At 37.2% G+C, this 16,169-nt stretch overlaps 1 protein-coding gene across 2 annotated transcripts in view; it reads right to left on the reverse strand.

Annotated features, from left to right (window-relative positions):
- The window catches only part of phf2 (PHD finger protein 2), a 76,655-nt gene that overhangs the window by 31,152 nt on the left and 29,334 nt on the right, over positions 1-16,169 (reverse strand). For both annotated transcript variants that reach the window (XM_054783501.1, XM_054783500.1), the window contains exons 5-9: positions 13,059-13,200; positions 12,787-12,973; positions 9,621-9,783; positions 5,419-5,506; positions 2,063-2,169 (exon numbers count right to left, since the gene is read on the reverse strand). In XM_054783501.1, coding sequence (XP_054639476.1) covers positions 2,063-2,169; positions 5,419-5,506; positions 9,621-9,783; positions 12,787-12,973; positions 13,059-13,200 — 687 coding nt within the window. The remainder of the gene's footprint in view (positions 1-2,062; positions 2,170-5,418; positions 5,507-9,620; positions 9,784-12,786; positions 12,974-13,058; positions 13,201-16,169) is intronic.

Here is a 16,169-nt window from a genome sequence, read left to right on the forward strand (position 1 = left end):
AGCACTTTTATTTATTTATTTATTTGTATTCATGTCTCTTCTGTTGTTGTTGCTTAATTTATTGGTATATATGTTTATGTTTCTTATGTTCTTATTCTTTCTTGTGTTTTCTTTCTTTTCTTGGGAGAATGAACAGAATAAGATTTTCATTGCATAGTATAACTGCCTGTTTTACTATGCATATGACAATAAAACTCTCTTGAATCTCTTGAATGCATCTTTTGAATGCCTTATTTTTGTATTTTACTTCATTTAGCCATTTTTATGCTCCACTTAAAATATGCTTATAAATGCTTTTTTTTTTTTTACTAATAAGGCCGTATTGAACCACGAAACAGCGTGATTTATTAATTAATGTATTTTTGATAAACGGTGATAGAGTGAAGCTGCGAAATTCAAAGCTCAAAGTGGCGAGGGATTACTGTACGGTACAATACAATTCAACTGCACATTTTGTAGTGGCCTTTTATTGTGGCCAACCTAAGGCACAGCTGCGCAGTAATCGTGCTGTCTAATTAGCATCTTGATTTACCACACCTGTGAGGTGGATGAATTATGAGTGCTCACTAACAAAAATTGCTGAATTATTTTTTTTAATTACATAATTTTTTAGCGGCCGCACGGTTGCCTACTGGTTAGCATGTTGGCCACACAGTCAGGGGATCGAGAAGATCTGGGTTCGTATCTCTTTTGGGCATCTCTGTGTGGAGTTTGCATGTTCTCCCTGTGCGTTTGTGGGTTTTCTCCGGGTCCTCCGGTTTCCTCCCACATTCCAAAAACATGTTAGGTTAATTAGCGACTCTAAATTGTCCATAGGTATGAATGTGAGCGTGAATGATTGTTTGTCTATACAGTATGTCCCCTGCGATTGACTGGCCTCTCGCCCAAAGTCAGCTGGGATAGGCTCCAGCATACCCGCGACCCTAGTGAGGATAAGTTTCATAGAAAATGGATGGATGGGATCATTTTTTTAGCTGTCGTAATATGAAAAACAAAGTAAAGTTGTAATTTTGGAAAAATTAGGTTGGGGAAAAAACGTATACGTTTATGTATTCATGGGAATAAAGTGAAAATATTATGGCAATAAAGTCATAATATTATGAAATATAAATGTACAAAGATTATGTGTGAAGAAAGTGGAAATATTTGGAAAATAATAAAAATAATAATAATAATAAAAAAAACAACAGAAAAATGGGAAAAAGAGCAAAGTCCAAAGTTCATACAAAGAATACACTCTTTCACATGCACCACAAAGCGTAGATACATTTCTTTCTTCAGTATGTGGCCCTTGGTGGAAAAAGTTTGGACACCCCTGGCCTAAGACCTAACCGATTACTGGATTAATACAAACAACAGACTTCAGATTAATATACTAAGAAATAATTGTTAGTTGCAGCCCAAGTCCAGATGCGTACACGAAAGCACGACCTTAAGTGAAATCATGAGAATGCCAAATGTGGATTTCTTCTTCTGTTTGACAATACAAAACAACTGTGTCAACAAATATGTATAATAAAATAACCTTGTGATATGAATTCCTAAAAAGCTTCCCTTAAGCGGACTTGATTGCAGCCGTGATTGCACTGAAGTGTAAGCAACCCCAAAAAGGAAGCAATTAATATGATCACAGAAAAACATTAGGGAGTCTTTCCCCTGCACTCACAGCGCGCACAAAGTAATGCTATATTAATGACAAGGCCTTGTGGGTCTGAAATAGTATGCAAAACACACACACACACACATGCACGGCTAAAATAGTGAAAATATAAAGAAAAGGAGCTGTGTTTAATTTTGTAATGGAGCAAGTGATTCTTGCTCAGCCAAAGCCTTTGAAGCACGATCTGTGAACGCTACAATTCACTGCTTAAATGACTGAAATAATATTCCAGCATCTGCTGTGAGTGTGCAGGCTGCAGCTGTCACACATTTTTTCAGACTAGTTATTTTTTCCGCTTTCACAAATTTTTCCACACAGATTGCTAGTAATGTGATAGTTGCCATACTTTAAAAACACCACATGCTGCAGCAAAACACGGCATCAAGGTCATCAAGTGTTCACCTTTGAATCGCTCAAGGAGATGGCGTCCCACGTACCAGCATGCCGTCTCAAAGTTGGGGAATGGGTTGAGGGTTTTGACCTTGAGCCGCTTTTCGATTTCGTACGCTCTGAAAGGAAGTCAGTGGAAAGGCTTCAGCATCATGAAAATGTACATTGTAAAAATGCTATCGGACAAAAAGCCTAGAAAGGCAGGCACAATGATATGGAGGGTTTTTTTCTGCTAAAATTAAAGACTGTAAATACAAAGCAAAACATTAAATGTGACCAATATATTTATTTAATTATCTATTTATATACTGTGAAAACCTGCAAATTCTCAGATTTATGGTCAAAAAATTATTTTACATTTTTTTCTTTGAAAATAGGCAGTTTTTTCTGCACACATCTCATTCGCCAAAAGTGTATAGTAATTTATAAATACGCGATAATACCGGAAAAATGTACAGTATAGAAGTCCCACTGTTAGAAAGCCTCCAGTTTTTCAATAGTGTTTCTCACCTTCTTTATCAAAATGCACTTGCACCTTTCTTTGGCCCCGTTTTGGGTTATTTTGCAGCCGTGGTCAAAAGAAAAGCAGAGACTTGAGGTGATAAACACTATTGAATTAAAGAAATAACTCATAGCAAAACAGGAAGGTGGTGTCTGTGTTGCTCTCACTGCCACATCGTGTCTATGGCAACAATCACATCTTCAATGAAGGTAAAAGTAACCTTAAATGTGGGGTGTCCCGATCCAATGTCAGCCAAAAAAACAGCATTGGATTATATCGGCCTGCATCGAAAATCTCCAGTCCATTGCAGACTCCACACCAGCACTTCTATCTAGCAGCAGCCCTTCTATTCAGCATGCAGAACCCATGTGAACACAACACTGTATGATAGTGTTTTTAGCAAGGAGTAGGAGTGATATCAGCCGTGTGGCTGTGCTTTTCGTAAAAGTCGGACAAAGACGTTGTAGGTGAGTGCAACATTTGTCATGCACAAGTTTCCCATGATGGCACAAAACCCAGGAAGTTTAATTCGATCAATTTCAACATGTATTTGAAGAAGGATTTTCCTTAACACCACGGCTTCCTGAAACATCCACTGCTGTTCGGCAAAGCGTGAGAAAAACCCACAGCATGGCAAAGTCATCGGCTGTACACATCACATGCATCAAGAAGTAAATGGGTCAGTTTTTCTCGTACCTGCTGTCGCTGACTATTATTCTCTGTTTGAGTAACATCACTTGATCAAGTCTTTTCTAACATTCCAGCAATAAAAGTATGTATGATTTGTGCTATTGGTCGATATTTAAGGCTGCAATGTCGGAACTGAATGGGAAGTGAAGATATTGTATCGGGACACCTTAAATGTTCATTTATCCCAGGGGTCTCCATCTTGTGGCCCGTGGGCCATTTGCGGCCCGCAACTTGTCTTCAAAGATTACTGCAATACGGCCTGCGAGAAGTCAATATTACTCGTAGGATGCACATATAAGCCTACACTGAACTAAGAGGAAGTGAGTCACTTTAAAAATGTGGTAAAAAAAATTCCACCCATTTTCTATACCGCTTGTCATCATCATTAGGGTCACGGGTAAGATGGAGCTTATCCCAGCTGAATGCAGCAAAATATACATCCTGAAATTATTTATTTATTTATTTGGTTCACCCAATCACCGTATCAAGATGTTATTGTTATTGTGAGCCATGTATCGCGTGTCGTATCGTGAGGTGACCCGAGATTCCCAGCCCTACTCCGAATACTTTATACGGCCCAGCCTCACTCAGACTTTCAATTCAATTCAATCATTTATATACAGTATATTTATATGCACTTGTTTTCTGCATGTAAAAGTATAATTGTAACTGTAAAAATGTGTTTTGTGTTAAAATGTTTGTCCTTCTGGAACGGATTAAATGGATTTAGATTATTTTTTATGGGAAAAATTGATTTGGTTTGAGTACGTTTCAGTTACAATCGTACCTTCTGGAACAGATTAATAATGCTAACCAAGGTTTCACTAATACTAGCAATTTTTCGGCAATGACAACTCAACCCCTTAGAAAAGCAGTGAAGTACTGTATTCCATTGCCTTTTTTTAAAATTTCATATTTTATTATTATTTTAATGATTTAATATATTTTTACTAGGAATGTCAATCGATTAAAATATTTAATCGTGATTAATCACATTTAATGAGTACATAAAAGAGTTCATCATAGCCACAAGCATGCTGAAAGGCAGGGGTCACCAACCACCAGGCTGCGGGAAACATTCAGGTGCAATGAATAAAAACAAAAACAAAAATTAAAAATGAAATAATTTGTAAATAATTACATAAATTTTATCGTAAAGGGACACAAATTTTGGAAATATTGGTCATTGTTTTATTTAAAAAATAATGCAGAGTTAGAAATCCCACCATTTTTGCATGCTTAATGCGAGCAGCGACTTGTTCCACTTTGTTCCACGGTCCTTGAGCGCACAATTTAACTTTGCAATGTATCTTCTCCCACGATGCACAGATAAGAATACTTTACTGTATTTTCTGTTTTTTGTTTCACCTCATATTTGGTCCCAAATGCTGATACAATGTGGGAATGCATAAAGGTTTGATTTGAGGACCTTATTACATACTAATGTACATTTTGTACATTTGTTGGTGCACTGGATATGTGTTCCTTTATATCGGACCGCTATTTTTTTTAAGCTCTTTTTTTAGGTTAGCTCTGCTCCATTCACACAGATGACAGCGGACGTGCTGTCACTCAATCTTTGTTTTATTTGTGATGCCACTGCTGTGTCTTCCAAATATGACACTTTTTCATCCTCGTCGTCTTCCCACCAGCCATGATTCCAATGCAATCAAGGCTCTTTAAATATATACGCCACATTCATGAGTCACTTTGCATTGATCTTCTGTGGCGAAATGGAGGCGTGGAAAGGGTGTAACTTGAGGCGGAGTACGCGTACGCATCAAGGTGGAATCTATCAACCACAAATTGCGTGAAAGGTTGCGTACGCCACTTTTTATACATACGCACATTTGCGCACGCAGACTTTTAGTCAGATTTTCACACACATTTTTATAGATGAGGGCCCTGATTAGTTGGTTGAACCAGAATGTTGGGCGCTGTCGACAAGGGATCGAAGTCTGTCATGGCCGGTTCCTTCCCACTGCTCCACGTGTGAATATGTCTTTGATCATTACATGACCAACAGTCATGGTTGCCGAAGTGACTGGTTTGTGCTTCTGTGCAACTTTTTCATATTTTCATGATGAATGTTTGTGGCTTTCTATGGTCTTCAATTTTGGCAGAAAAAAACCCTTAATGTACAAAGTGTGTCTTTGATAAAGCATAAATTTGAAACCTCATCTGCATCTCCACACTCAGGTTGTGGACAAAATGGCCAGAGAACGCCAAGCAGTCGACCGGAGTCAGTATTGCGTTGATCCAACCTGAGAACATGTACACATTATTCAAAGGAAAACGACACATTTACCTTTTTTTTTTTTAAATTAAAACATTTTCTGGTTACGCATCAAGAACAACCACAAAACAATTCTTATTCTGAGACATCTGAAAGTAAAATTGGGAAAAATATATACAGTAACTATACTCACCTGTGACACACACTATATAGACAAAAGTCTTGGGATTTGTAAAGAGAAGCCGGGAAAAACGTATTTTCGATGCATCCATTAATATTCTATTGCACTTGTCCTCATTTGTGTCGCACACACACTCACACCTCTGGACAATTTAGAGCAGGGGTGCCCATTCTGTCAGTCACATGTGTCCCCCCTGTCCTAAACGTCACTTTGTAAATGTCATATGACATCAGTCAGCTGACATTACGCTCCCCTCCTGATACGCTGTTGCGCTTCCGTGGCAAAGTAAGTGGTGAACAGACGTCTCAGCGATGCACGGATATGCAACGTTCATATTTATTATTCCGATTACGGATAAGCTAACTCAGTGGTACGATGCCCATATCTATAACAAAAGTTATCCCTTCACTTGTAGCAGCTCGTTATGTAGAAAAAAAGTTTTCTCCGCTTGTGTTTGTGAAACTATTAATTCATGATGAATTGGAAAATGTGCCCATTGCTTAAACCTTTTTAATATGTTGCCTTGACTGCGGTTGGATTTTTTTTTGCATAATCATTTTCATTTCTTGCATACCGATAATGCTTGACCTGTATGTATAATGAACGTTAGGTAGCTATTTTGATTGACATACTACTCAGGTTATGTACACAACTATTGAGGAATTATGTGTCATTACATTTATTGCCATATTGAATTGAATTGTGAATTCAGAATCAGAATTATTCAATGATATCAACTGATGGCCTGTAAACTTTGAAACTGTGAATGTGAAATACTAATCATTAGTATTTAGAATAGTAGTTTCAAGGTTTACTGGTTAGAGTTTATATACAGTCACCCCAAGGTATAGTTCGATTATTCAGTTTGAATATCGCTCCCTCACTATATCGCGTTTTTTCAAAAAATAATTGATTAATTATCGCTGTTTCGAGGTTGACTATGGCCTTTTATTAGTAAAAAAATATTGAAAGCTAAGTTCTATGTAGTATTCTGGTCACTAAGCATCAGTATGTTCATAATGTTATGAGACATGACATTACCATGACATTACATTACCTTTCACATTGCATGGAGACTGGCTATTGAGCCAGCAGAGTTTTTGGCTTCTTTGTCCTTCTTCCCCACTCCGTTTGAAACACTTTCTTTTGTTTTGAATAAGTAAATTTGAGAGGCTAACTATTTAGCTCATAGCATGCTATGCTAGTGGCGGTCTTTTGAATGTAAAAGTAGCTCAATCCGTTATGGAACTCAAACAATGTACAGAGATGAGCAAATTCAAAAAACAATACAAGCAGTTGATGTTTGCTAAATACAAGGCAGAAGATCATCACAATGATTGTTCTGTCATGCTTGTTTTTTTTTTTTTTTTTACTGTTATTTATTATTTATTATTACACTGATTATTATAGAAAATATGAGATGGAATGCAGGAAGTGAACAACATGTACTGTACTAGATGTGGAATGGATGGGGGGTAGGATTAAATAAGCTTTGCTTCTTCCTACTCCTTTTGGACATGTGTAATTGTGAAAGAATGATTCATGAGATGTATTCCATTGTAACCTTCATATTCAAATAAACTAAACCGAACCAAACCAAAGTGACTATAGGGTGTTATTTCATCTTAACAGGGCTCTAATAATGTTAAAACCCGTATTTAGAAAGTTGTAAACAGGTTTTCTATGCTCTACCTACAAAAATATGCAATTTATTAATATCGAATCCTACTTTGTGAAAATTCACTGATCGCGGTCGAGTCTGGAACCAATTAACAGCTATAAACGAGGGACGACTGTACGTTATATCTTTTATAGTAAGAGGTAGACCATTTTGACTTAAACTTGCATGCTGTAAAAGTGTGTGCACCCTTGATATACATGTACAATGTACATAAATACACATATTTATAAATATATTGCATATATATATATTCTATGTTTATATAGTAGCAGGTAGATCTGTCGGACTTGCTCATTTTAAGGGTAGCTTGCAGGCTGAAGAAGTGTGAGTACCCCTGATTTAGAGTTTCCAATAAGCCTCAAGTGCATGTTTTAGGGTTATGCGGGGAAGCTGACAGAAAAAAGAAAGACTCCACAAAAGAGTGTCAAGTGCTGTTAATGTGAAGGAGGGGTGAACTCCATGTTTTCTTTCATTTTAGTAGACGTGCATCCCAAAACTTTTGCCCATATACAAACTCTCTGGTGTCTACATCAACATGATTAAAAACTAATATTGTTTAAGATTTGGTTGAGATTATATTTGCTTTACCTTGCATTGAACAAAATTACAGGAGGGAAAATAAGTATTTGATCCCCTGCTGATTTTGTAAATTTACCACAAAGATATGAACTGCCATCATTTAAAGTTCAGACATAAACATAAAAAAAGGTTATATATGAATTTATATTACATTGAGTGAAATAAGTATTTGATCCCCAAGCATTGTGACCCCCACCAAGTTATGTGTCCATGAAACACACTAATAAGTCCTGTCCCTTTAAGGAAGTACTCCTAATCTCAACTCATTATGTGGATAAAAGACACCTGTCACACAAACTCTCTTCCATTCACACCTCTCCACCACCATGGGCAAGACCAAAGAGCTGACCACAGGTGCAAGATTGTAGACCTGTACAAGACTGGAATGGACTATAGGAGCATCAACAAAATTGTAGACCGACCTGCACAAGACTGGAATGGACTAGAAGAGCATCAGCAAAATTGTAGACCTGCACAAGACTGGAATGGACTGCAAAAACAAAAACAAAATCGTAGGCCTGCACAAGATTGTAATGCACTGCCAGATTAGCAACAAAATCATAGACCTACACAAGACTGGAAGACTGCAAGAGCGTCATCAAAATTGTAGATTTGCACAAGACTGGAATGGACTGCAAGCGCTTCAACAAAATTGTAGACCTGCACAAGACTGGAATGGACTAGAAGACCATCAACAACATTGTACACTTGCACAAGACTGGAATGGACTAAAAGACCATCAACAACATTGTACACTTGCACAAGACTGGAATGGACTAAAAGACCATCAACAACATTGTACACCTGCACAAGACTGGAATGGACTAAAAGACCACCAACAACATTGTACACTTGCACAAGACTGGAATGGACTAAAAGACCATCAACAACATTGTACACCTGCACAAGACTGGAATGGACTAAAAGACCATCAACAAAATTGTAGACTTGCCAAAGACTGGAACTTATTGCAAAAAAAGTCACCAAATGCAGACCTATACAAGACTGGAATGGACTATGAGAGCATCAACAAAGCTGTACACCTGCACAAGACTGTAATGGAATAGAAGACCAACAAAATTGTAGGCTTACACAAGATTGGAGTGGACTACAAGACCATCAAGTATGTGATCAGATGAAAGCCAAAATGGAGGTCTTTGCATGCATCAAGTGGAGTTAACAGAGAAATGGTGAATTTGAGTCCAAAAACTGCATCCCTTCTGTCAAACATGGAGGTGGAAATGTTCTGCTTTGGGGATGTTTCTCTCGCCAAAGATGTGAGCAACACTGGTGAGCAACCTAAAGAAACACCAGCCCTCTTTGTGCAACACCAATTATTAAACCGCCTTTTGGCTTGCCATCAAATACTTGTTTCACTCAGTCTAAGCCAAAATACTTTATAACCTTTATTTCATGTTATTTCCTCCAATGTTTTCAATAACTCATATCATTTTTGTTGTAAATTGTCATGTATGAGTGGCTTGGGCCAGCAAACAGCTGTACTGTATAAAATGACTTACATTAGTGTTGTTTTACTAATTTAATTCATATTCACTGGTTTAATCATATGACAATTATTACATGGATACTATATTTGATATTTTATATAAATATACATATTTTCGTAAATGGCACTTACAGTAGCAGTACACACTCTGTCAATCAGTAGCAAGAGAAAGACTGCAGCTTGGCAGTTCTTACCTGATGGGATGAAGAGCGTTTGTCCTTGCTTGAGAGGGCATTTGTAACACTTGTCCACCTGGTCAGCAAAGAACATTTCACTATGACTGGATGACGACCTCCAGCGCTCGTACAGAGACAGGTTGGCAGACGTGGGCTTGATGAGAAAGAAGATCTTCTCTCCCTGGAAGTACATGGCATGCAAGTGTCAAGTCTTTCTTCAGTGGTATACATACACTGTGGAACCTCAGTTAGTGTATGCCCCAGTTAGCGCATTTTTTTGGTTGACGTCGAAAATTTATGCCAACATTTTACCTTGGTTTGTGTACATTTTCCAGTTAGCATAGAACATGGCGCGCGACACTGCGTGAGTATAATATAATATAGTATAATATCACTCTTAGCAGCCTATTAGCTTGCTAACACATTGAAACAGTAAGCAGAAGTCAGCTCCATTGCCTGTCTATGGTGTCATCAGCAGTTGATTCTGTAGTTCTTTGCTAACGAACACAGTCTCAAAAATGTTAACGCAAAACACATTTTTAGAGTTTTACAATTATAGTTTTACATGCATAAAACAATTCAAAATGCATATAATTGAAAGGGATAAACAAATATTTAACCTTCACTGAAGACGAGATGACGTGTTAACAAAGGCATGTGACAGTGAGATCAACACGGACACCACCTTGGTGTTTTGGTTATGAGATATTTTTTAATTCAATAATGTTCCTCACCTTCTTTATTATCTTATAAACCTTCTTTATGTTATATATATAATCTATTCTTTATTTATCTTCTCTTGCAACTTTCTTTGGCTCCATTTTGCATTATTTTGCGGCCGTGATGAAAAGAAAAGCAGAGACTTGAGGTGAGAAACATTATTGAATTCAAGAAATAACTCATGGCAAAACACCAAGGTGGCGTCCATGTCTTTTGGCAACAATCACGTCTTCAATTAAGGTAAAAGTAACCTTACAGTATATGTTCATTTATCCCTTTCATTCATATGTATTTATTTGCATTTAGAATTGTTTTCTGTAAAACTATAATTGTAAAATATAAAAACATGTTTTGTGTTCACATTTTTGGCTTTCTGGAACAGATTAATTGGATTTAAATGATGTCTTATGGGAAAATTTGATTCGGTTAGAGTACATTTTGGTGAGAGTTGGACCTTCTGGAAGGGATTAATGACACTAACCAAGATTCCACTGCACTAAATACATTTACCCTTTTTTTCTCTTTCTCTTTTCTTCTCTCTTTCTCTCTAATACAGCACAATTACATAACAATCATTGTGACTACTATTATTTATTACTGTCTTATTTTTTCTCTTTCTTTTTCCATTCATATTTGATTTATTGTATTTGCCAGTATACAGTCCACTTTTCATTTATTGACACATCTCCCAACAACGCACAACCCTCCCCTCCTCTTGTACCACATTGTTCTATAACCCCCTCACGTATGTAAATATGCATTTTATATGTCCATCACTGCTGTAAATAAACACTCACTCAGTGTTTACAAATAGAGAAATGTTAAAAAGTTGACCCAATAGGCCACACGTGGGCAAAGTACGGACCACAGGTCGGATAATCACAATTGGAAAACAACATTCAAATTAGGAGATGTGTTGTTGTTTAATTTGCATACCTGGCCATGACGCAAAACTGTAGGCAGAGTGGATATTTTCAAAATCACTTTGTTCATAAGAAATGTGTGACATTATTTAACAACAGAACATGAAGTTATTGACGGACGTGTGTAAAAGGTGCCTGCACGCGCGATTTAAAAAAAAAACATTCATGTTGTTGATGCTCCATATAAGTGTGCCCTGATTTTAAAGATAATTTACACGTCATTGTACATTTAATATATCACCATATTGATGAATAGATGCCTGATAATGTGCCACCAAGTCAGTTGTGGTAGGTGTGTATGTTAAGAAGCAGAGCTACGATGCCATCTACTGTACAAAGTTTTAATGACATGCCACATCTAAAAAAATAAATGGTACAGTCATCAGTCGTCCCCGCGCTCCGACTTCCACCGTTTCACCCTATCACGGTTTTGACAAAAATCATTTAAAAAATCATATTGCAGTTCCTCACTATTTCGTTGTTGACTACGACTTTATTAGTAAAAAAAAATCTGATTTAACCAAATTGTATGTACTTTTGCCCTAAATTATGCATTTTCAAGCATAAAAATGGCTAAATGAACTAAGGCCTGGGTACATGTATAACCCGCCTGCTTCACACTGCCCGCGCCAAGGCTCCAACACAGGACCTGGGAGAATGGGAGACGAGAGCGCTGACCGTTGGGCCAACAGCCCGGATTATCAACTCAACGTTCAGCGGAGCTCTTCAGGCCGAGGGAGTGAGGTTTTACCTACGTACACTCGTGCAGCTGCACTGGCTGGCGTCCGTTACGCGTGTATCAGTGTTTCAAGTTCCCTGTTGTTTAGAGCTTGTTTTGAGAGAACTAGTTGTTTGTGTGTCTCATGAGACCTGGCAACACTGACGTATCTGACATCATCATCAAAAAAGTTGTAGTATGCAGTGTGAGTCTATGTCTTATTTACAGGGATGCACAATATATTTTTTTAAGTCAATTCCAGTAACTTTCTGCTTCTCAAGACTGATAACGATGACCGATAACTTTTTTATAGCTATTATTTTTTTAATTTAGATTTAACAATCATTTGTGCACACCTGGAAGTAAGAGCCCAGTAACACACTCCACAGTACGGGTAAGTTTTTTTTAAATGATCAGCGCTATTTTTAATGTTATCTCGGTATGACATCATTATTCCTCATATCAGCCCAATAATTATCATGCACCCCTACTTACTGATGTCTTCAATGTCTTATTTTCTCTTATTATGTCTATTATATTGAGTAATAGGCATGTAAAGGTGACTATAGAGGTGTTAATTCAAGTCTAGAGTCTGTTACATTTCTGGACATTTTGTTTACTGCTGTTTTGACTCATTTACATTGAATGAATATAAAATGTTTTTGCTAAATTCATTTTCAAAACAATGTATTTTTCTGCTTTTACAAGATACGTAATTGATATTAAGCTAAATTTGGTTCAGCCCATCAGCGCGGCTCGCTACAATATTTTCTGTTTGTCATGTGGCCCCTTGGACGACTAACTTCCCATCCCTGGACGATACCTTTAATACATGATACCAGACAGAGGCACCGCCGCACTCAATGTGGAAGTCTGTGTAGCTGTCCTTCACGCAGATGAGACAGTATTTTGTGACTTTTGGCTTGCCGAGCAGAGCATCGTCAGGCCAGTAGTTTTCTACCCAGGACAACCTCCGCACAATTTGAGGACTCTCCACAATACTGTTCATCCTGTTTCAAAGAAAAGGGTTGAACATGGGCATCATGGACACATGCATGTCAAATAGCAGAATGTTACATTGAGGTGAGCGTGTACCTTGAGTCAGAGAACTCCAGATTGATGACATTTAATACTTTCTTTCTGTTTGTGCTGTAGTAATAATCAACAAACTCCTTCAGCTTCATCTTGCTATCCGTCTGTTTTGTCACGTCAACAACATCAACGCCAACATCAGGACCTGAGGTGTTAAAAATAGAGAATGCAATTATTTTAAAAAACAAAACAATTAAGCAAACAAGATCATAGGAACAACACAAATAAATGTGCAGTTTCCTAAATTTAAGGTTTATACCAGTGTTGCACAGTAACAAGGTATAAATTAGGGTTCTTCCGGCTCGGATATCAGGGGGGAAAAAAGTAAAGCCCAAAGTTGCGTGGCGTGCCGTAAACAGAGAAGCAGCAACAGTGGTGCATTGTAGCATTGTAGCTAGCTAACACACTTTGTTAGCTGTGTGGAGGTACAAAAGACGACGAAAGTAGTCGAGTGCAATTTGTCAGCATCTGCATTATGAAATTTTAAAAAATAGGGAAAAATAAGATTTTGTTTTGTTTGTTTCTAATAATATTATGACTTTTAAATAATAATTTTCCTTTAATATTTCAACTCTAAAATGACATTGTTTTTCCTGTAATGTTACAAGATTATGTTACAAGTTTATTGTCATAAAATTGTGACTTTCTTTCTTAGAATATGAGAAAAAGTCATAAAATTACACCTGTTTTTTCCATTTCTGATGTTTTTTTCCAACTATTTCTTCTTGTAAATCTTCTACTTGAAATTCTGACATTACTGTATTTGCATATTTTGACTTTATTCCTGTAATATTATAACTTTTTCCACAGCCAAATTTTCCCAAACTTACAAATTTATTCATGGTTTTGTATGCTTTTCTCATAATATTATGACTTGAAAAAATTATCTATTTTGTCTTTAATATTTAAACTTTGTGCTACTAAAATGACATTATTTTTACTCATAATAGATTGTGGTTATTCTCGTAAAAATACGACTTTTTCTGTTAATATTTTGACTTTATTCTTATAAAATGAGTGCTGATTTTTCCACTTTTGCTCTTGTTGTTTTTTTTAGTTTTTTTGTTAAATCGTAATTTTAGAATGTGCTGCGGGCCAATAAAAAACAGCAGCCGTCTGCAAATGGCCACCTAGCCACACTTTGGACACCCCTGGGCTACAGGATGTATTATACTAATGTTGCCCCAGTGTTGTCGCTGTGATTTTTACCAAGAAGTTAAAATAAACAAAAAATACGGAGACTATTACACTGGAATTCTAACTCCTTTTTCATTGATTTTAAGCTTCAGATTTTCTTTTGTACGAAGTTTCACTTTATTCAATTTTAATTTCAATCTGTGAAAGGCGGTGCTGTGTCTAGTGACCAATCCAAAATGCTATTAAAAGCCACCTGTATGTGCACTTAAAGTTGAATTAATAAGCAGCCAGCAGTTTAGCATAACTTGAGTCATGATGTGGACAATTCACTTTCTTCCTTCAGGAGCAGCAGAATACTTGTAGCACAGTTTGAACATGGTGTTTTGTTTAATGCTACAGTATATTCAGTAAAGTACAGTACATGCATGCAGATCTGTAACTGTAACAACAAAGGAGAAACAAAGGCACCGGATTGGTATCGGCAGATATACAGTGTTGCAGTATCAGTGTCGATATCAAACGTGGAAAAGTGGTATCGGTCACGAGATCTGGTGAGATGGAAAAGTGACAAGATTTCTCGCAATAATAAATAAATAAATCACAAATTGGATCATTTGGCCATGTGTAGGAGGTTAGAAATGCTACATGCAAAGCTGTAAATAAAACAGGCACCCCCACACAATTGTTGTCAATAATTGAACCTTACTATTATTTTCTATGTGCTGTGTTTAATTTTGACAGTGTAATGACATGTTTGTGCCAGCAGAGGGTAGGTCATGGTGCTGAGTAATTCAACAGGGAGATTGCATGCCAGCTCAATCATGAGAAGATGCAAACTTTGGATCTCTCTGTTATTTCACAGTCATATTTATTGTCTACACAGTGCTCCCTAGCCTGTGTAAACTTTGCTACTGGTCCCGACTCCCTTCCGTCTGGAGCCAGTAACTCTTGCGTGTGTGTTTTCCTTGTGTTGACTCTGTGCATCTAAATGAAAATTGTGCGCGTTCCCAGGGAGTGTAGTTTAATACATTGCAAAAGAAATGCTGCTCTTTGATACAGCTGAAAAGCCAGCATTTCAAGAAATGTTCCAAACGTGGTATAGACAGTACAGATGACCTGTGAGAAAATACATGTCAAAAACGGCAATTCCACAACTTTACAGAGTCAAAGATGACATATTGAAAGAAATATTGCATTCTCAATATATTATTATTATATTATCATAACATTAGTGGTTTATTTGGTCTCAATAAAATGTTGACAATAATATCGTTTATCAGCAATTTGTGGTACAATAACCATTTCAAAATACACCTGCATTGTTTTGTGACTCGGTTAAATTAAAAAGTTTGTTTGTCCAGTCATATTTTTGTCATTGTACTTTTCTTAAATTTAATGTTAAAATCGGGTCTCGCCTCATTCTCGTAAACCCAATGTCGTGCCTTGTCTCGTGAGTTGCGTGTCTTGTTTCTCGTCTCTGGCCATCCCTAGTAAAAATACTTATTTCCTGTACTTCCATCCATCCATCCATCCATTTTCTATGCCGCTTCTCCTCATTAGGGTCTCGGGGGTATGCTAGAGCCTATCCCAGCTGACTTCGGGCGACAGGCGGGGTACACCCTGGACTGGTCGCCAGCCAATCGCAGGGCACATATAGACAAACAACCATTCACACTCACATTCATGGACAATTTAGAGTCTCCAATTAACCTAACATGCATGTTTTTGGAATGTGGGAGGAAACCGGAGAACCCGGAGAAAACGCACGCATGGGGAGAACATGCAAACTCCACACAGAAATGCCCAACGGAGATTCGAACCCAGGTCTTCTCTTTTTTTTTGTGGCCAACATGCTAACCACTAGACCACCGTGCGGCTCTTTCCTCTACTTAAGTTATTTATTTTTGTTTGTATTTAACTATTTCTCTTGATGACTTTATTTAGTAGTTATTTATATTACATCATGCACTCTGAATT

Source organism: Dunckerocampus dactyliophorus, chromosome 8, assembly GCF_027744805.1.
Source record: "Dunckerocampus dactyliophorus isolate RoL2022-P2 chromosome 8, RoL_Ddac_1.1, whole genome shotgun sequence".
NCBI classification, from domain to species: domain Eukaryota; kingdom Metazoa; phylum Chordata; class Actinopteri; order Syngnathiformes; family Syngnathidae; genus Dunckerocampus; species Dunckerocampus dactyliophorus.